General features: G+C 41.3%; 1 protein-coding gene across 6 annotated transcripts in view; it reads right to left on the reverse strand.

The window, feature by feature from the left end:
* osbpl9 (oxysterol binding protein-like 9) overlaps positions 1-20,013 on the reverse strand; it is a 34,653-nt gene extending 14,640 nt beyond the window's left edge. The window contains exons 1-9 of one of the 6 annotated variants that reach the window (XM_004068373.5): positions 19,857-20,013; positions 18,623-18,673; positions 14,164-14,242; positions 7,602-7,678; positions 5,301-5,396; positions 5,021-5,068; positions 1,468-1,497; positions 1,328-1,378; positions 900-938 (exon numbers count right to left, since the gene is read on the reverse strand). In XM_004068373.5, coding sequence (XP_004068421.1) covers positions 900-938; positions 1,328-1,378; positions 1,468-1,497; positions 5,021-5,068; positions 5,301-5,396; positions 7,602-7,678; positions 14,164-14,242; positions 18,623-18,673; positions 19,857-19,967 — 582 coding nt within the window. In that variant the 5' untranslated portion in view covers positions 19,968-20,013. Of the gene's footprint in view, positions 1-899; positions 939-1,327; positions 1,379-1,467; positions 1,498-5,020; positions 5,069-5,300; positions 5,397-6,851; positions 7,164-7,601; positions 7,679-13,373; positions 14,062-14,163; positions 14,243-18,622; positions 18,674-19,856 lie in introns of those variants that run through there. The other 5 variants (XM_004068371.5, XM_011474562.4, XM_078946346.1 and 2 more) reach the window with 5 other exon arrangements.
* Between the last annotated feature and the right edge of the window lie 2,078 nt (positions 20,014-22,091).

Consider the following 22,091-nt stretch of genomic DNA (forward strand, 5'->3'; position numbering starts at 1 on the left):
ATCACAAATATAATCTTGTTCAAACAGTTTTTCTTCTGCTTCTGATTCACAACCATTTGAATAAAGAAATACTAAGCAATGCAGTTTTAACCTTATTTCTTCATTTATGTCCTCTATCGTCAGAAAATACTAAAACAGCTTGTTAAAAACACTAAAATTGGAGTGATCGGAGTGGGTGTTTAAAAAAAATCTTTTATTTTTAAAGCTGACACACACAAAAAAGAAAATGTGATTATTGTTGTGTCTCTTATCTGTACCATTTCAACAGAAGCAGCATTTAGGCCCAGCTGCATGCTGTTTAGCAGAAACACACTGAATCTGAAACGTGTCCAATCTGCACCAAAAGGTTGTTCAATCAAATGACTTAACGGACGAGAAGCCAACCCAAAAGCTGGCAGTGAATGCCTTGAAGAACTGTCGACTGGCCTGGAGGTTAAGCGTCTGCTTGACTCTGGCTGTTGTGCAGCTTCTTTCTTGTTTTTGCTTTAAAGGACGGCATTTACCTGCAGAGCCTGCATCTCTGGACGGCTGTTGCAGCTGCAGCTCAATAAGCAGGGAGCAACAGCAAAATAGATCAATGGTGGACTAGTTTCCTCTGATTAGTGCGACACGCTTTCATCATGAGAGCAGACAACGTGTTACGGTTAGACGTCTGAGCCGCTTCACCACAGGAAAAGACAAACCAGAGTTAGAAGAGCTGAAATTAGAGATGGAGTGCAGGAAGTGATGACCAGATCGAGAGGACAGCAGAGGGGGAAAAGCTCCGGGTGAAGACTGGTTGAAAAGTTAGGAGGCATGCGCTACAGATCTGACCGATCTACAAGATGAAGCCAAAAGAGAAAGGGAGCCGATTGTTGGAATGTTCTTCTCATGAACAGAAAGGGTTTTTAAAAACTTACTATAAGTCCGTTTGCGTGTTGCTGTTCGTTACTTCGGTCCTTCAAATTTTAAGAACACATTGTTAGACTGTTGTGTGTCATTTTCAAAACACGATGTGGCGTTAGTGCTCACAGCTCAAAGTCAAACAGTTTTATGATATTCCATGAATAATTCAATTCAGCCATTATTTCATCACACGGCTAAAGGATGGGACGGTTCCCATGGAAGCAGAAACTGATTGCTCCACTTCCTCCTAGAGAGCTGAACATGTGATGAAACAACAGCTTCTCTCTCCCGACCCAGATAGCAACTGTAAGCCGGGACACCCCCCCCACCCCCCAGAGGCTGCAGGTAACCCGATCAGCCACCCAGGTGGAATCACAGGAACAGTGATTACAAGCAGACGAGACACGGAGCGGAATCAAACATGCGACACGTCTGCGCTTACCTTGGCTATTTGCAGCAGTACAATGCAGTGTTTAATGGACTCTACCATACTCTGGAAAAACACACAAAAACAACAGGAATCCTTAAAGGAGCAGCTTCCCAACGCAGCAGGAACAAAACCTTTGCTTTGTTTTTACTTACACAAGTCGTCTCTTTCAAATTTTCTATTTTCTGTCAAAAACAGAAAAAAAGAAAAATCACTGAGCAATTTCAACAATATTCAGTCACAAATTAGATGAATATATTGATAAACATAACATTATAAAATTAAACCAGGTATGTCTATTTTTTTACATAGGTAATTCATCTTTGTTATGTGATTTATTGATACTTCAGGATTCTTAATTCTGTCTGATAGACGTTATGAACCGGATAATGATAAACCATGTAATAAAATGGTTACGGTAGAACAGGGGGAGGGGGGGATTTGGAAGTGCGCTTCCTTTCAAGCAATATTTAATTTATGTCTAATTATCCTAAGTTTGATACGTCTTTGTATGAAAGTATAGCTGATGATTGTATTGTTTTATGTGTATTATTCTCACCTGATTGCTTGAAATAAACCGTTTCAAATCAAATAAAAAAACTAGATAAAACCAAAGTGATGTTTTTTGGTAATTAAATTGCCTTAATTAAAATAAATAATGTCTCAATTAAAAGTGTTACAGAAATCAAATTCTTAGGGGTTTTTAATCGATGACAAATTAAGTTGGAAGCCTCACATCAGACACATACAAACTAAAGTCTCAAAAAGTATTTCAATCATAAATAAATCTAAACATTTATTAGAATACAACAGTAAATATTTATTGTACTGCTCCTTAATATTACCATATTTGACAAACTGTATAGACATTTGAGGGAATAATTCTAAAAGTTCACTACATCCTCTCTGTTGATCAGAATTGTACATAAAGCCGGATATCTTGATCACACAAACTATTTATTTTATCAATCTAGACTTTAAAACCGGATGAGCTTGTGGATTTTTACACCAAAAACTTCCATACAGTCAGTGGGAAATCGTTACCATTCAGTATCCAGAAACAGTTCTTAGAAAACGAAGGTTAAAAACTGAGGGGATGTAGAAACTTCCAGATCAAACTGAAAAGAACCACAAAGAAAAGTTTCTGTGTGTCGGTGTGTGAAACTAAACTCTGGACGGGTTCAGTGATGAGCTCAATGTTCAAATATTCAAGAAAAGATATAAAGAAACTCTGATTTCACATCAATAAGTGTTTGGATAATTCCAAATTATTTCCAAAAATGTGTGAACTTGATTGTGGTGAAATAATCAAAGTTCTTTTAATGACAATCAATGAGTGTTACATTGTAATGTGTAATAATGATGACAGAAATGTTTGAATTATGATCAATAACTATTGATTTTCTTTACTTGATCTGCAATGTGTATCAATAATTACTGGTTTATTGTGATCATGTGTTCTAATGATAATCAATGATTATTACATAACGGTTACAGTTTACTGAAATCAGGAATGAATATTTTCTGAAGATAATCATTTTGTTACTTGAAAAGAATCTATTGGATCAGAACCGGATTATAAAAACTGTCAAACTATCAAATGATGAACTCAGTAAAGTGGGATTATATAAACTCACTTCTTCCTGCTCCTTTTCAAGCAATAAATCAAAATCTACTTGACTTTAGTTAATGATCACTGTTTTTAATTAAACAAAATGTGATTTAAGTGTGTCGGTTTATTTGTTTTTGGGTTTTTTTATCTATGATTTTATCATTTGTGTTATGAGTTTGATAAATCTGTGATTTCTTTTATTGCATTAACTTCAATTAATGCCTGAACTAAACAAATCCAATCAAAATGAAACAAAGTGGGCTGTAAAAGCAGGAAAGACAATAAAGCAGAACTAGAAACGACTGCAGTTAAAAGTAAAACTGCAGCCGTTTTTTCTTCTTCTTCTTAGCTTTGTTTGGAAATTAAAGCGAGAAATAAAGATGACGACAGTTGAAGAGGAAGTGTAGAAATGAGTACAGCTGTCAATCCACACAAAAAATACAGACACACAGCAGAGACGTTTGAAAATAAAGGATTCGTGACATTTAGAGCAAAAAGATGCTTTGATCCATTGATGCTATGATTGACAGCATTTCCTTCACAGAAGAAATCCCTGATAAAACTGTAATAAAGTCCTGTTGGCTTGTTTTAAAGGAGCATTTCGGTGTTAGAAATCACTTTCCTGCTTGCAGAGATCGATTTAATGGCTTTAATCAGCTTCAGAGGATAAAGAGGCTGACAGGGTCAGTATTAACGAACCTCTGATTAGTGATTAGTGGGGGGGGGGGTTTACACACTTGGAACCAATAATGTTTTTATTTTTACATCCTTTTCATTTATTACGAGTGCTTTTTCATTTAAAGTGACATTAAAATTAGATGTTAGTATAAAAATCACAAATAATTTTTTGTTTATTCCAGCTGTAGCTCAATAAATGAACATAAACGAGGGGATAATGATAAAGATCACATAAATGGGACATAAATGAGACAGAAAATACGTCATGATAAAGAATCAACGTGTATAAAATCTTTATATAAAAAACTGTGGATAAATAATCATTTTCTGAGGTTTTTTTATTAAGACGTTTAAAAATATTATAATTGATGCCGTTATGAAGAAAAGTGGACAATAATTTTAACCCCAATAGTAAGGAGATGGGCTGAATTCTTCCCCTACCCTTTTGATTGGAGGGGCATTTGGAGCTGTAGTGGTGTCCGAAATCGTTTTTTCTTTAAGGGTTAGCAATAGCGACTTAGGGTCGCCGGGGCGTTGATCTGTGTCGCGCTCTTCACAAGCTCTGAAGCACAATTAAATGTAAGTAATGAGTTTTTGTTTTTGCACCTCTTTTTAAAGTTATAAACCGATGTTACGTATTTTTCGAGCCCTGGGAGCTACATGCTAACGTTTGGGAGTGGCGACTATTGATGATGTCATCAAGGGGTAGGGTCCTCCGTATTTAAAGACACTGGCTATGTCCGTTGTCCACCCTAACCCCTAACTTCTAAACAACCAGGCAGTGTCCTGAATTTTGAAAGAAATTCCAAGCACGCTACTTTTTTTTTTTACGGCGGATCTGACGTTGTCGATTTCACCAAGTCAAAGTCTAATTGATACGAGCGTTTTGAGACGTTTCTTTATGAGTCCACTGTCTTCTGAAGATAAAAACATTGATGATTCATTTAAAAAATACACTTAAATACATTTTTTGGGCAAACATTGTTCCGAAACAATGCATTGTGGTCTATATTCACCGATCTGGTGAGCATCGATGCACACTGGTTTCTCACAGACTTCTGGGAAATTTCTAGGGCTCTGGATTTGGGAATTGTAGATTCGGACAAACGCACTGAAGAGTGCACTACATAGTGAGTAGGGAAGGAATTCAGACACTATATTTCCATAACTCTCTGCTTGGGGAAGAATATGTATTTGAAAATACAAATCCTGATTGCTTTTGAGTTTTAGGTGAGTGCCAAAGCTTCATCTACTCGGTGACTTACGAACTAGGCAACAGTCTGAATAAAGCGTCCTGTCTTTGTCATTTTTGACAGACGACACCGTCTGAGAGTTTTCCAGCGAACAGAAGACATCGGAGGTTCAGAGGATAAGTTCAGAAAGCAGAGCGTCCAGACACCGGGCCTGCTGCTACTCACTGCCAGCGATTCCTCGTCTGTGGAGTCCTTGATCTTCTCATCAAACAGCTGTTTGAGAACAGATGAAGAGAGAAAAACAGAAGACGGAGATAAAATGATCTTTAAGGAGAAGTTGGAGGGTCAGCCAGTGAATCAGAAAAAGGTTGTGAAACTAATCTTTCTTAAAAGACTTTAAAAACACTTCCAAAATACGCAGCTTTGACCTTTAATGAGCGGTAAAAAAGAGGCTAAAATGGTGTTGCATATTAAAACAATGTATATTTTTGTGGTCAAATCCTACCTTTAACTGGTCAATCAGGATCTGAAGGTAGGCGTCAGCTTCAGATAACTTCTTGTCAAAGTCTTGAACACTGGGAACAAATCCTGCTTCTGCCTCCTGCGGACGACAAAGCTCCAACCTTAAAGCCCTGCTGCTGTTTGCATATTCAAAGTCAAGCCGCGGCCGCCGCTCATTCAGAAAATAAAGGCCTCCTGACCGCGCAGGACACAGAATGGTGTCGGAAACATCAACAGTGCTGGAGAATCTTCCAGCAACGCTCGGTAATCATGAGATATGGGGGGGGGGGGGGGGGGGGGGGGGGGGGCTATTGTTTAGCCAGCAGAGGCTGATGTGAGCAAGGCTTCAGCAAAACCAGAACCAGAAGACCAGGGCTCCAAACCCAAAGATGACATTTCTGTGTTAATTTGATGCTAATACACCCATTAAAGGTGGATTACTACAACCACTGTCCAAACAGGTGAGACAGATCGGGCCAAAATCCTCCAGAACAACCCAACAACACAAAGCAGGAGGAGGAAAAGTTCTGGAAATGAAGAGCCAACAGACGTTTGGTCCCTCCGCCTGTCAAAGGAACGGAGCAAACGACGTCAGCAGATGACTAACGTCACACAGAACTTACTCAGCCATGAAAACACAACTTCTAAACAACCGAGAGACCAAGACTGTGAACAGAACCGAGCTCTTCAACCGTGAAGGATGCTGCCGCCTCGGATCTCCACCCTGCTCTCCGGTCCCTCTGTCCTCCTGAGGCGCGTCTCACCGGGACACGAAGGAAAGCCATGAACCCAACAGGAAAGCTCCAGCAGCCCCCCAGCTCGGAGATCTGCTAAAGTTTAAACGCGTTAACCTCAAAGAGAGCAAAGTCTGCTTTTACTGAGCGGCGGTGGGACTTCTGGTTAAAAACAAAAGGGCAAAGGACCAAAGGTGTGCTCTGTTTGGTTTAGCATTCCCACAAAAATAGAAAACCAGGGGTCAGAAAGAGCAGAAATCTGGCTGAATCATTGACTTAACCACCACAGCCAGGTTAGCAAACAGTTAAAGTGCTGCTTTCCCTAACTAAATAGGTTTGAACATTTTAAATAATGAGATTACTCTGTTTATGGGACTGAAGAAAATTCTTTTATCGCACACGTATGGATACAAAAATAAAGATAACTTGGGTATTATCACCCCAAACAAAGATGAACAGCATGAACATAAGCCTGCAGCTTCGTTGTCACACGTTAAACAGCCTCTCCTGTTTAGTCAACACGCACAGCCGCAGGGGAAGCACGGCTTTTACAGACCGAGGACCAGTTTGGAAACGGAAAGTCAGCTGCAGGTGTTGGTTCAGCCACGTCACATAACGGGCATCACTCCCTCGCCGAGCACAGACGCTCGCATCCACCCCATGATTAGTGGCTCCACAGCCGGCCGCCTCCCTCCCCTTTTCATTTGTTTTTCCACACGGCGTGACCTATTTTAAATGCCCCTGCCACAGCTGCCTGCCTGCCTGCAGCGTCAAACTTCTGCTTTTTCCTGCCGCCGCTGCAGCGTCTGCGTGTTACTTACAGAGAAGTGCCTGGCTCCATTGAACATGCTGCTTCAAAGCCCCCGCATCTCCCCGGTCATTTAGCGTGACACAAGCTCCCTCCCCGTCTTCGCTTCCGTTATTGTCTGTCCGCCCAGCAGCAAAGCAGCAGCTCTAATGACGTTCTCTCCTGCTCCTCCACACAGAAAGGGAGCTGAAATCATCCGCCGAAGAAAAAGCAAAACCACGGCAGCCCTCAGATTTCCTCCAGCGGGAGTCAGCAGACGCGTTAATCCAGGACCCTCCCCTGCCAGGAAGGGCACACTTCCTCTCACACAGGCAGAAGAGAAAACACGCATCGGGCCGCCCGATTGGCCGAGGCGGCAGGAGCAGACGCACGGTTGAGCGAACAAAAAGGCCCGGGGTTGGCTGGTGCGGAGTCACATGACGCCACGGCAGCAGCTCATAGACATGCATGCATGTGTGCGCAGTGAGCCACACGTAGCACACGAGGAAGATTTGACACCCAGAGAGAAGGGGAGGAGAAGAAAAGCAAGGAAGAGCAAAAGGTAATGAGGGCAAAACAAACACAAATCAGAAAAAGAAAGTGAATGTTGCTGTGAAACAACAAAAAACATCCTCACCTCAGAAATGCTCCACAGTCCCACTGACAAATTAAATGTTTTAAGCTCGCCTTAACGCTTCATCCATCAGCCAGAATGACAGCGGCTCATGCTTGCTGCTACAAACACGCACGCTGACGCTAAAGCGGACGCCGTCCGGCGCCATACCTGCAGCTGGAGGGTGTGGCGGAGGATGGTTCCCTCTAAGGCGTGGATCCACTTCTCCCGCTCGTCTGCATCTCGGGCTGGAGGGTGAAGCACACAGAGAAACGGTGGGTGAGCGGCGTTTGGCAGACGTGACACACGTCCAGACAAAGACATGAGTGCTGGTGAGACGGACATGGACACTTTCAGCTCCAAATAAATAATACATGAGAGCTAAATTTAAAAGATTTCCACTGAAGCCAAAAATGGAAACAGGCTGATGGTTTAGACTCTGAAAGCTGATTATAGCTGCCCAAAAGCATCATATCTGTAGTTATTAAATGTAGGTTTTACTTTGAAATCAAACTATTTTAGAAGCTTTTTCTGTCGTTTGGTTTGGAAAGTGAAGAATTTCGGGGCAAATCACAGATTTTTCAACAGTATAAAGAAATTCCTAAAAGCTGAGAATGTTTCAGAATGTGAACAGATTCTGGATTTGAGGCACTAAATGGAGAAATCTGGACTCAAATAGGACGGCAAACGTCCCGAAGAACATCCTCTTATCAGAGAGGGATTTCCGTCAGGATTTCTGCGGCGCTCTCAGGACGCCGAAGACGCCGCTGGCTGGGCGTTTGTCCCCCGCCCACAGAGCAAAGACGGAGAACAAACAGCGAGCGTCTCCGGCAGGTGAAGCGGCACACGAATCCGCGTGTTTGATCCTCACAAACAGGGATCTCATTTCCTCCTTCATAACGGGGGGTTTCAGGTAAAACTGCTTCATCTTTGTTTTCATTGCAGCGCAGAAGACGACAGTGTGGTCGTTGAAGAAAAGCCTCAGGTGGGCGGGACCAATAATTCCACCATTTTAAAAGGTCAAATAAATGCTGAGAGTGACTCATTTACTGTCTTTAGACGGTGAAGCAGCAGCTCAGGGAGTTAGGTGGAGCTGTGAAATGCGTCTGCAGAGCTGCAGGAATGTCAGAACAACAGCTTTCTGCACGAAAGCCAAACTCAGTTAGTGTGAGAGGTCAGTCCGCCAAACGACGGCAAAGAGAAAATCCCGGAGGAGTCCAACCAACGGCAAAAAAAAACGCCAACATGCAGGAACGAGAAATGAAAACTCAGCCACAGGCGGCTGAAAACGAGACAAATGGACACAGATCTGCAGGATGAGGCAACATGGGATGCATGTGGGGCGGATCCTTTCCACACAAGCACATCTGTCACATGACTCCAGCTGGAACCATCCATTCAGAAGACAAAACAAAAGCGTGGGAAAGCAAAGAAAAGACCCATAAGTGTAAGTAGAGACAGAGCCGAGTGCATCTGAAACGGCTTCACCAGCAAAAACACTCAAATCAAATCCATTTTCTCATACGGTTTGCTGAATAAAGCTCAGCCACTCCATGAGATGGGAGCCAGTTTTCTGGTAAACTGCTGGCTTCAGCTGAAATCCACATCAAAAGTTGCTCCATCAACTTTCCAAGAACTATTTTATGCTGACGCTTGGACAAGTGTCACAAAAACAATTATGGGATTGAAGTAATCTCCTTTTAGCCGACGGAAATGACAGATTTCAACTGGAATTCAGGTTTTTAAGACTCACTCCAATGAAAATGATGTTTCTTGTGCTTTTAATGGTAAATGGCGGATACTTATATAGCGCTTTTCTAACTTCAAGGCCCAAAGCGCTTTACAGTCACACACACATTCACACACAGTCACACACTGGTGGTGGCTCCGCTGCCGAACGCTGGCGCCAACCTTCCACCAGAGGCAAGGTGGGGTTCAGTGTCTTACCCAAGGACACTTTGACTCATGGGCGTGCGAGACGGGAATCGAACCTGCAATCTTACGATCATGAACCCTACCACTGCACCACGGCAGCCAATGTGTTCTTGTAGCCTTTTTCTGATGAGGGATGACCAATATAAAGAAAATTCTGATTAAATTCTTTATTTCAAATCATTGAGAATCAGCGGCCAAATCCAACCTCTTAATACTGGGTCCCATCCTTACAGTCTTTTGTATGAGCTGCCCTGGATTTGAACTCACAACCTTCCAGTTTAAGGGCAGACACTCTCCCACAAGGCCAATAGCCAGTGAAATGGTAAGCCACAAGCTGCCTGCTGTGCTCCATTCTGATGCCTGTTGTGGTCTTTGTTTTCCTCGTCTGAGCTGACGTCTGGATCAAAACTGGACGGCTGGACGGCTCAATATTGATCGCATGTTTGTTGGGGGTGTGGGGGGCTGTAAGCTAGCAGGAGAGAGAGCAAACAAAGAGATGTTGCGAACTGGGGGAAGAATTACTCCACGCCAACAGTCCCGCCCACAACTGGAGGCAAATTTCTGATGAACTCCTGCCGCTCTGCAGAAACTATGTCCTAGAAAGCGATACGTTTCTTTGATTTTGCCTATAAACGGAATAATGCTAATTAAAAGACCACTGGGAATGCTTTTTAGACGGCTGGCCTGTTGGGTTGCTGCCGTTTCCTCAGCATTAAACGGACCCGCTTCAGTGGCTTTGTTAAGGCCTCTACCTGATCCTCTCCTCACCCTGGCTGACGTCCCCAGAAAACTGATGCAAATCCAGGAACAAGCTCCAAAAACAAAAGCGGACACTCGATGCGGTCAACCCAAACGTGTTTCAACCTCATTATGCACTGAAAACCAGGATTTCAGCGCAACTTCATCTCTGTGGGAAAACCACAACAGGTTTTTGCTGCAAAAAATGACTGAGAAATAAATAAAAACACAAATCTTTTCACAATTCTTTAAGTGGGACACCTTCAGAGGATCAGAGGAGATTCCTGGGATAGTTTTCTGAAGCTGAAATGCCGAGGAAATGCCAAAAAACACGCAGGAAAGAAGGGCTTCAGCAGAGTTACAGCTGCTTTTATTGATGCCGTCATGTTGCATGACCTCATTCCAGTTCCCCATCAGATCAGTGTCCCAATCCTGTGACCGAGGGGCAAAAACACAAACAGGAGCTGCAGGAGAGTCCTACAGTCCTCCCCTGTAGTTCTGCTGAGACATGGATCACAAGAGGTTTGCCATTTTTTCTCCCATTTTGGTTCTTTTCCTGACTTCCAGCTGCTTTTCTGGATACTCCACCAATGACCACATCTCTTCACCAGGTTATGATTTTAAAGACGCCTTCACACTCATCTGCAGAGCTCAGACTTTCACATAAATGGTCTAGTATATGTCAGATTCACAAATTTACAACTTGTTTTAATTTCTACCTTTTAAAAAAAAAAAAAAAAAGTTTGGTCATGAAAAGCCATGTTCATAACAGGAAAGCATTTAAATGAACAAAAGTAAAACTGTTATTACTAAAACCATGAAGCCCTATGCTGTACACTAAAATATAGGCAATCACATCAAAACATCCACTCTGAGTGAAATGTTGTTTTATGTGCTTTTGACATCTTTTAAGTGGCCTTTTTCTAATGATGGAGGCCATTTATTGAGCAAATTTGGCTAAAATTAGCATTCTTTTGAGTATTTCTTTATTTAAATCAGATGCTGTATGAAAAAGATTGTATTTGTGATGCAGAAAATAGGCTGGGCGGGGCCACCAGCTCCCCGCTCTGCTCCATTCTGATGCATCCGCTAACAGACAAACAGATCCATGTACGTTTGCCTCAAAACTCTGAATATCTCCAATCTCGCCGGCCATTTTTGGGTGTACCAGTAATGCTAGGGGGACACTTTGTAAACAGAGAGCTCTCAGCAGCAGTGACCGGGGGTGAGGTTGCTCTGAGGCAACTGTCCCGCCCACAACTCTGTGGTAAAGGTCATGTCTCACAGCCACTATGTACATGTTGTGCATTTGTCACGTATGGAAGTTTGGTCTTTCTTGACACATGCGTCATATCTCATATGTAATCCATAAGTGTTTCTTGAGTTTGTTGTTCGTCGATGTGCACAGATGTCCGTCGAGGGTTTCGGCTGACAGGTCTTTACGCGAATTTGGTTTTGAGCTTCTCAGAATTTTGGGTCGTTTGAGAATAACGCAGTTTATCCTTATTGTACGTAGTTTATAAACACTATTTCGTAACTCTTACACCACTGTGAGTGATTTTTCCCAGATGCATATGGATATTTGTGTCTTTCCAGGACCGTTCCACCTAACGGACTTTTCACGCATGAACCACCGATGCATAACTTTTATATCGCGTATACGTCGCCACTATCTCGTTAAGATTACAAATTTGACGCACGAATCACTCATAAATTGCATATAAACACTGGAATCATCACGCACGGTTCATGATTCATTGGTTTACGTGTTCTTTGCGGGTTTATTCGTACTACTTCCGTTGTTTTAACGTGGTTCATTCTGTATACATCGGAGAGAATTTCACGTAACCCTAACTTTTCTCACTTTTTCCAGGTAGATTCACGTATGACCAGTTTACATCCGTGACATAAAGGTAGTGGCTGTGTGGCACGGTCTTCAGGAACTGCTGTATCCCAGAAAAGGATGCAGGTTTTTGGATTTTCCCTAAAAATTGCCTCATCAGAACACTTTTGCAACAGATCCAAAGATGATCGGACATTCATGAGCATTTTCTAGTAAAGGCTGATTCGACAGAGTGAACCGTGTAATCTCTCTCATGTTTATAATCACAGACTTCTACATTCCATGATGCTATGTTACTTCAACTCAACACTAAAAAAACTCTTCAATCAACATCTTTCCATCCTTCAGACCAGCAGGAAGTCTGACTGAGCAGACGGGCAGAAGAAGCAGGAGATCAGAAAAGTTTCTGCAGGAATGAGAGCAAAGAGCCAAAGAGCTCGGATGCTCCGCCGCGGGAAGAGAGGCCGATGAATAATGGATGCTTCTCCAAGCAGAGGGACAACAGCCATTCAGACATGGATGGAGCAGCGGCCGTCCCTGCCTTCAGAACGGGGTCAGATTTTCAGAACAAAAGCAAAAAAAGGCTTTCTACACTGACTGATGTGTAGTTTTCCTCAGTTGTCATCCCCCAGCTCCCCATCTGCTGAGCCCGATGGGAGAAAAGCAGGAGGACTGAACCAACATGCTTTATCAGAAGCTGGATCCAGCTCCTGCAAAACATGCATGTCCTGAGCCCGACGGGGTTGTGGGTTGTAATTCTGCTGCTTTGCTTCAGAGGTGATGCATGAGAAGTTCCACTGAGTGCAGACATTTTCCCCATAAATAAATCACCTTCTCTGAGATTTTACCGTGATCGCTTTGAAAAGCTTTTAGACGAGATCGTTGCTGACTGGCAAGATTCTGATCTTTAAAATTCTAATATTTCTAATGGCTTGGATGGGCTTCAACATAAAAACGACAAATTGTTCATAATTTAAGGACATTGTTTCCCTTTAGAATAGAAATGTTTTAAGTAACAAAAGAAGTTTCCGATGTCCTTATTTTTCTCTTTTTTTGTCCGTCTTCAAGTCTTTCAAACTCTCATTGGTCACAGCAGCCAAACTAAAACATGGTTTTTAGCCTGGGGTCTGGTTTCAGCACATTAGTTAACTCAACCACCATCTTCTGTTTGGAACAGGAAGTTCCTCTGTAATCAAGCCAAAGAGAGACATCACTCGTTTTTCGGCAAACACAAGCACAAGGACCGGAGCACCAACGCCCCCGCCCTGCACAGCCGTCCTCCCTCTGTCCGGCTCCGACCCGTCCTGGAGGCTCGATTACAAACCGGAGCACCGGTGAGACGCTCCACCCTGACAAACAAACACCCGCTCGCGGTCCTTTTGGCGGCATGCACGCTGACCGTGACACATGCAGCGTGTCCTCCTTACCCTTGCGTTTGTAGAACCACAGCATACAGCTTCGGAACACAGACATGGGAGAGGGCATGGAGGAGGTGAGCGGGCCGGGGGGCCCATGGACTTTGGCTTAATGACCCTCAAGACGGAGGAGGAGGTGAAAGGTGGTCGTGGGGTGTGCGGGATTTGGAGATGGAAACAGATGAGAAATGAGCGACAGAGATGGAAGGAGAAAACTAGACGAGGTTAGCTAGAGACCTGGCAGGGCGGCAGAGCAAAAAGGTCAAGAAAAGCAGAGGCTGCTGGTGACTGCTGGCAGCTCACTGCCAAAAAGGAAAGCCAGGATTGATGGGGGAGAGGCCAATCGCGTCCCTGCAACCGGCTGATGGGGATCAAACCAGCAGCAGCAGCAGCAGCAGCAGCAGCAGCAGCAGCAGCAGAGACCTGAGCTCAGCTCCTGGCTCAGCACTATTCTCTCGTATTCCCAGAGGCTCAGATGCAGACACTTGCGCAACAATTCTCCTCTCGTGTCAGAGTCAGGAAGGAAGACAGAAAAGCAGGAGTCTCAAATCCGCGTTCCAGAGAAATCCGTTTGGCTTGAAGGTGAAAAACTGATCTGGAAGGTTGTCAGAAACGCCTGAAGCGGCAACGGACGGCGAACAGCGAGCAGACGCTTTCAGCCTGCATCCGTTTCCTGGCATTAGAGCAAACCAATCCAGCTCTTTAAGAGATGGGGGGGTGAGAGAGGAAGGGATGTGAATAAAAGGAGCCCCCCCCACCCCCAGCATCATCACCAATCACAGAAAACAGAGTGGACACCCACCTTGGAAGTGGAAAGTCTTCTGGTCCACGGTGATGGTGAAGGTGCTGTCATCCTCGTCATCAATGCCGATCACAGCCCCCTGAGCAAACGGAGACAGGCGGTCAGTCACGGCACGCTCCACCCCCCCGCCCGCATCCCCCTCAGGTTTACAGCAGCTCCTTCCTTCTCTCCCTTTTTCTCCCTCCTTCTAGCTTTCCGTCTTTTCCCCCGTTCCTCTCACACATTCAGCCTTTTGGAGCACGGAGGACAGGAAGGGAGGGAAAAAGAGGCGGGATTTCAGGGAAGAAGGGAGGAGACAGGCGGGGAAGGCTGGAGGAAAACAGTTCTGTGGAGATCCATCACCACAGAAACTAAAGTAAGACCAGACAAAGCAGAGCATGGGCTCTAAAAACGAACATGTACCTTGGTTTAACAGTGAGTTTAACATCCAAATGTTATCAGCACAAACAGAAGATACCAACTTCTATTGTTATTAGTTGTTTATTAAATGTGTTTTGATGTTGGGCTGTCATAATTCTTTAACCCCTTTCATGGGCGTAAAGATTTATTTTATGTACGATCATTTGTGGTTGACGATCCGAGTCACTGAACTGGATCCAGGAGTAAATAATAATGGATTAATGGTTAGACCTAACTTAATAACGGGCTGTAGTAATATTTCTCCACAACTAGGCTTTTTAAGCCATATATGTTTTATTAAAAAGGTCTTTAATTATGTGGTTTACCGTCAGGTTAAAGAACTGCAAAGATTAAAAAATTAAAAAAATTGAGCAAATTGCAAATAAATGTATCAAGTTAGGAAGACGTTTTTCCATATTTAAACATTGTATGTGACGTCAAGTGAGGACTAAAATTAAGATTTGGGAATATGAAAAATAAGCATAAATATAATCTTTCCAATCCATCCTAAGCTTTATTAACACCGTTCATCTGCAGCTTCAAACCGGATCTAATCTGCTTTTATTTTCCTTTTTCCAGACGTAAATCTGTCCTGCAGGTCCCTGCTGGAGTTGAGTGATTCTCAGTGAAATCAGTGAACTCTGTGTCCCACAGGTTCACCTCAAAGATTTTCATATGAATTGAGCCATAACCTTCATTTTAAAACAAGAAATGGAAAGATGCATGCGTCTCTGCATTATACCACAATAGTAGTTTGAAAAGGATGTTTTGAAAAATGTCATGGTTGTTAAGGTGTAGAGGTCAGCCAGAGGAGCATGGCCCCACCAATTAAAGTTACTTATTCACTCAATGCAAAACTCATCAAATTAGTCAATAACCACATTTTTTTTCTGCTAACATGATCATTTGCTTATTTAGTTTCACTTAAATAAAAGAAATATGAGGAAAAATACATGAATCTTTATAAAATGTCAGCCTTTAATCATGTCCCTCAGTTTTGTAACAGCCTTTCAACCCCCCCCCTAAAAATAAATAGTTCCGTCCGACTTCTTCAGCAACCAGGAAGTGACATCACTGAATATTTTCCCGTTCTTACTCTGAAGACATAAGTATTAGCCTACTTTTCTTACCCAATTCATAGTTTCTATTGTCAGATTGACATTGTTGCACTCTGTTACATTCATAAATGATATTTACTATTTATTGTTTGGAAAAAACAAACAATTGTTTTGAAAAATAGATTCATTTCTTGTTTTCCTCATGCCCTATGTTGCTCCATATCCTAGATCAGTGTTTTTAAAGCTTTTCTGAGCCACGCCACACTTTAACCTTGACAAAAATCCAGAAATTTAAAAAAGGAGAAACTCATAGTCTGTATTGATCTACAGTCCATCCATGATCTCACATGCATTTTAGTGATAATTGTGGCAGAAAAAGCTGGAAGCTGCAGCTGTTTTTTACTAAAAGATGTAATAAAAGTTAAGTTAGAAGATTTAAAAACTGGTTGATGTGTGTTTGTTGTGGTTTCAAGACGTTTAACAAGGACGACTCATTGTGCGCTGAGACGCTGTCACTTTAACCCAATGCATCATGGGAGATGTAGTGATGGCAGACAGACTAGCGTCTCTGAGCTTCATGGTTTTGTTCTCTTGTTCCACGGTCTGACACCGGATTCTGTGGAAAGCTACACCGCTAAAGACGAGCTTTAGCTGGTATTTATGTTAGAACTGAGAGACTTTATGAGCAGAACCAGAACAAGTGAAGACTTTAACCACTTCTGATTGGTCAGACTGATGACGTGTGATTAAGACTCCAAGAATGATTGGTGGAGACAGTTAAAGGGGCGGGACTTTTCAGAAAACAGCTTTAGCTACAGCTAAATCGCGGTAATGTCATTCTTATTAAAATGTCTTTAATAGAATCAAATAAACACAAAGAAAAAAGTATTTTATGATCTTTCATATTCCTAACTACTCAGTGTTTTATCAGGGCCTGTTTGGATGAACACAGAGCTGATATCCTGGAGATGGAAATGTTTTTAGATCAGTGAATGAGGGTAATTTCCCACGGCACTCTGGTTGAAAAACACTGTCCTAGCTAATGTAGACATCATGTGACAACTTTTAGCTAAAATATTCAACCCCGTAACAAAAACACACTGTTACTCTTACAGACACATTTTTCTAATAATTTTGTGGGTGCCATGTTTAAGGTGGGAAAACATATTTTCTCAGAGGTTTAGATAGTCCTTAATCTAAGAAACACCATTTTTTTGGGTAACATTTTTCATCAGCAGAGAACCCAATGTGCACCGAATTCAGAGAACGACTCAGTTACAGTCTGGAAACAGGAAAAACCTTCGGTTGGGCGGGAACGCACACCCCCACAAAAACTGCACAACCAGTGCATATCAGACAAACAGAGTCATTATTAATATGTACACTGAATCCATGCTGGTCTATTGGAAATCCCTGTGATCTCATGCGAAACCTTCCTCCCAGCTTCAACAGAAACCGTTAGTCACAGCTCCTCTTTCTAAGGTATCTGCGGTAAACACTTCCTCCCTCTGAGGGGATCTGAAAAAACCCGACCTTTACCACAACTTCTCCTAAACTCCTGTGAAACCAAACTTATTTGATGAATAAAACTGCCCTCCAAACATTCCTGGATACCCGACATGCCGCTGGAAGAGCTGCGATAGGAATGCAGGGATCCGCCGCTCGGTGGCCACTTTTCTTTTTTCCACATCAAGTCTGACAATGAGCCAAAAGGTCAAATAAGATGAAAGCCTTAAAGCTGCCACCATGAGGAGGTCTGGCCCAGAAAGCAGTAAAGTTAATAAGCATAACTCTGGATGGTGGTTTAGTGGAGGAAAAGCTGTTCAAAGCCATTGTCTGTGGGGGTCAGGTCATGTGAGACACAGTATCTGTACTGATGTTTAATACAAAAATACAATAAAAACCCAAACATGGGGCCAAAAAGTTTCTGTTGATTTTTGTGGGAAAATGTGCTGCCATCTAGTGGACAATATTCAAACTAAGTAAAGGGGTCAGATAAAAGCCCCAAAGCCCAGAAGAGTCCAGAACGTCTAAATCTGTCCAAATGAAAACTACCGGGATTTAGTGAAAATTCACAATAGTGTCACACCTGACAGTAAGGACGGAAAAGATAAAGATTAAAAATCCATCGAGCAAAGGCGGGATTGGTTGAAAACCACAAAAATGAACAAGATGAACGCGGTAAGAACATTTTGTTGTCAGTTCCTCTTCCTGTTGCGTCTCTAATGTTTTTGCCTTTTTATGTGAGGCAATCAGCAAGACGTCCAATCACAAGCCAGCTTCTACACACCCGGGTCAAATGGACCACAGAGAGGGAGGAGTGTTGTGTGCTCTAAACATCTTAAAACCCTTTTGTGTGATCACCTGAAGTAAACAGTCTAAAAGACACAAAATGCAGGTTTTACTGTCTGAAGCTGACAAAAACTAAATAAAAGATTTCAGGAAAAAACAAAAAAAGGGGGGGGTTACTCTTTTAAAGGGCCTTTTATGTTTTAAATGTGTAAAAGATGTAAATGCCAAATGAATAATACACATCTAGACATTATTCATTTAGGTAACATTTTGTTTTGTTTTGTATAATTTACTCGTCTTTTTCTTGTTTTTGTAAGTTTTGTCTCGTTCTTGTCTTATTCTGTTATTTTACATTTGTTTCACTAGTCCAAAATAAAAAAGACTACTACTACTACTACTACTAGGGTTGGACTAAATCGTACTCCCACAAAGTTACCGTATCAAGTGAGAAGGAACGCCACACAACCCCACCAGACAGGTTTGTTTTTTTAAATGGTACGAGTTGCTGAGGGCCAAACAGACACAAAAGCACACGACTGCTCCTTTCAAACAGAAACACGTCAAACTCAAACACGGTCGTGACTTTTTCACTGCGGGGAATTCCCTTCAAACACCTTCAACAACCAAAGCGTGTCGACTTTGCAGTCGGTACAGCAGAGCAGCAAATATGAATTCACAAAAACAATGTGAAGACTGGTGGAGATTCTTGCCTTGAGCCGAACACAGCCTCTCCGGGAGCCTCGCATCATCTTGTCCTTTGACTGCAAAGCAGAACAGAATGAAAATGAAGGATGAACTGGCAGCACAGGCATCAAAAAATAAAATAATAACTCAATTATTCCAAAGCTCCTTATCTCCTACAACAAGACGTATGCTGTGTTTTCATTGATAACTTTCTGAATTTAAAGAACAAAAATAAACAAAACGACGTCTTCAGCTGAAAAACATTTACAAACAATAAACATGACTTAGAAATTAGTTTTGAAACTCTAAATTCTGTTTAATTTTACTGCTTTATTATGAAACGCAGAAACGTGTTTATTCTGATCAAATTTCAGTAAAGCAAAAGGACATTTGATGTTTGGCCGAGTCATTGACAATTTGGATTTCATTGGTTGATTTCATATTTGTGGACAATAAAACGACACAGATATACATAACTATTTCATAAAAATTAAATTAATTAAAAACGAAAATAAGGTAGTAATTACTATGATCATTAATAGATTTATGGGATTTTGTTCCTACAGGACACATACTGATTCATATGACAAAATGTGTTTATTATTGCAAAATGTTAGTGAAAAGTTTTAAAACAGATCATATAATTTCATTTCACTTTCGTATAAAAAACAGGACAAAGAAACTATTTGGAGAACATTAAGGACAGACAAGTTGTTTAAAATCGAAACTACGACGTTTAAAGTGCCTCTAGAATAATAAATACTAACAAGATCGGTTTAAATTTTGTTTTTAATGATTAGAAAACTATTACAACTTTATTTAGATATTTTTTAAACTAAAATTTAGCACAGAATCTACTGCCCATTCCCGCCGCAGTCTTCTTGTTTTAAGGCCAAAAGAGGCAAATACTGAACCTATATTTACATAAAACGAACCGAATTCACCTAACATATATATGGATATATTATATAATCATATCTACAAACAATTCACGTAAATCTCAGATAATTTACCAATTTCAGCTTAGTTTTTTTTTGCTAGCTGCCCGTGTTAGCGGAAATGAGAGAATACTGCGAGCTGATTCGTCCGTTGGTTTAGGAGGAGCGCTGCTATTGGTCAATGAGCCGATCCGTCAGCAGTAAGACCCGCCCAGCTGAGCCAGCTGATTTAGCCCACACTCCCCAACTCCAGAAACACAGCAGGCCCCACCGCTGTTCAACAAGCGGCCTCAGCCCCCCCGACACGAGGAACTGGACGTACCGTGTAATACGACAGCAAGCCGGCATTGTAGTCCAGGACAAACCAGCGATACTGCCAACCTTTCATGACATTAGTCCACTTGCTGAGCGGCCCCTCCATGATAGACGCCATCTTTACAACAGGCTCTGGTTTGGGAGGAGCCAGCGTGGCCTCTTACGTCACGGGCGCATGCTCAGTCAGAAAAAAACTTTTTCAGTTTTAAATTTACCAGCAAAATAATCATTAAAAAATAATAAACTTAAATAATAATAAAATCAATATTTAATATCATTTTTTAATCTGTTGATAAAACCCATGAAGGGTAAAAGCTTAATGTTTATGTCTGCTGATTTATTTTCCTGGTTTAAATTAAATACATTTCAGAAAAAAATAAAATAAATAAATAAAAGGTCAGAATTCCGGCTCTATATGGAACAATGTATGTTTCAATGCTGACATACAGGCCCTATTATCATCATATGTGGATATAATGACTTCTGAAAGTAAAACATCATTTTACTGAAAACTGGATTTTTTTTGTCATTTTTGACTCCAAATTGAAGGCTGCAAAATGCAGAATTGATAACATTATTCATCTTCCTGAGCAACTGTCTTCTTTTTCTGTTGCTCATTAACAGATTCCCAGCTGTATTCATTCTTTTCCCTCTTTGCTGCAGCTTCTGACCGTCCGTGTTTGTCTCACATGAGCATCTTCATCGTCTCTTCCTCGTCCTCTCAGTGTGTTCACAGCAGATGGTTTCTGAATTTGGTTCTGCTGGAGGAATTCCTTCCACACAGAGGGAGTTTCCCTCTCCACAGTCGCCGTCTGCTTGCTCAGCGTGGGGATAACACAAAGAAAACCTTGGTAGGCCACGAAAACACCCGGATCTCACTGGATTGATCTGGACTGAGGAAGAACCTTTGAGATGTTTGATGGTAGAACTGTTCAGGGTGACTTTCACCTCCAACCTTCAGCTTCTGGGTTGAGTACAGTGACCTTGTGACCCTGTGTTCCAACAAAGATCTTTAAGTTAAATTTCAGAATTCAAAGACCTTTTTAAAGCCATGCATATAAAAAAAATTAAGACTAACTTCTCAGCCTCCTTCCCCTTTTTATTCATTTATTCCTGTGTTCTGATCCAAACTGCAGCTTCTGATCTTGTTTGTGGTCTGTGTTGCGATGCTTTGGCACGTCTTTTTCTGAACAGGCAGTGGGGTTTTCACCGTCCATAACGGTTGGTTCTTCCGCTCTTTATTTACATTATTTGATCAAAATTATTGTGTTTTTGACAAAACGTATGAAACAGAGAAGTTTCAAACAACACAATTTTTAAGGCTCAGACATCACGTCAGGCCTTTTGACCCTCTGTTGCAGTAGTTTTTTTTATCTCTAACGGCTGCTTTTGCTCTGTATTTTCACTCATTTATTTTTGTTTAAATTCACTTTATCCTCTGTGAAAGCCACGTTTTTGCTGTTTGTATTTGTGAATGTCTGTTTTTGCTGCCGAAGACAAGACAATTTCCCCTTTGAGGGATAAATAAAGATGATCCATTCTATTCTAAACATTTCTTAAGGCATTATTTCTAAATTCATAAATTCAACGCTTTTAAGACTTTTTTAATGAATGAATGAAGATCTACTCTATTGACTTTATTTAGCACTTTGACAGAACCATAATTGTTCCTAAATAAAGAGACAGATGAATAAAGAACAGATGTTGGTTTGAACATCTTAAAAAAGCAGCTGCTCTGTGAAACAATTTCTAAAATGGAAAACATATTTGGATTTTTAATCATGCTGATCCATTTTTTCTGGATCTGTAATTTTACCAGAACTTTTTCTCACATATAATGTAAAATAAAGTACAGCGTATTCAAAATAACACAATGACAAACATTTAAAGGTAGTAGAATCTTTTGGGTTCATTTCTATGCAGAGCATCTCCGTTTCCTAAAGTTTGTCTTTGTCTATTGTTAAAAAAATAGCAGAAATGATGGCAAAACTCCTTAGATTATCTGTTTTATTGCAGAGGATAAATGCAAATTCTGATGGATTAATATTATAATCTAGTTGAAAAAGAGATTCAATCATATTTTTCATAGTAATAGTTTAGTTTTATCAAATATTATAGAAATATTATAGTTTTTTTCTTATTGCATCTTTACAATATTTAACAACAACTACATGTAATAATAAGCACATGTAAAAGTTTTCTTAGAAAATCTCTGAGTCACAAAAAGGAGCAAAGACTCAGA

The sequence above is a fragment of the Oryzias latipes genome, chromosome 4 (assembly GCF_053564925.1).
Source record: "Oryzias latipes strain Hd-rR chromosome 4, Olatipes_Hd-rR_3.1".
NCBI lineage: Eukaryota > Metazoa > Chordata > Actinopteri > Beloniformes > Adrianichthyidae > Oryzias > Oryzias latipes.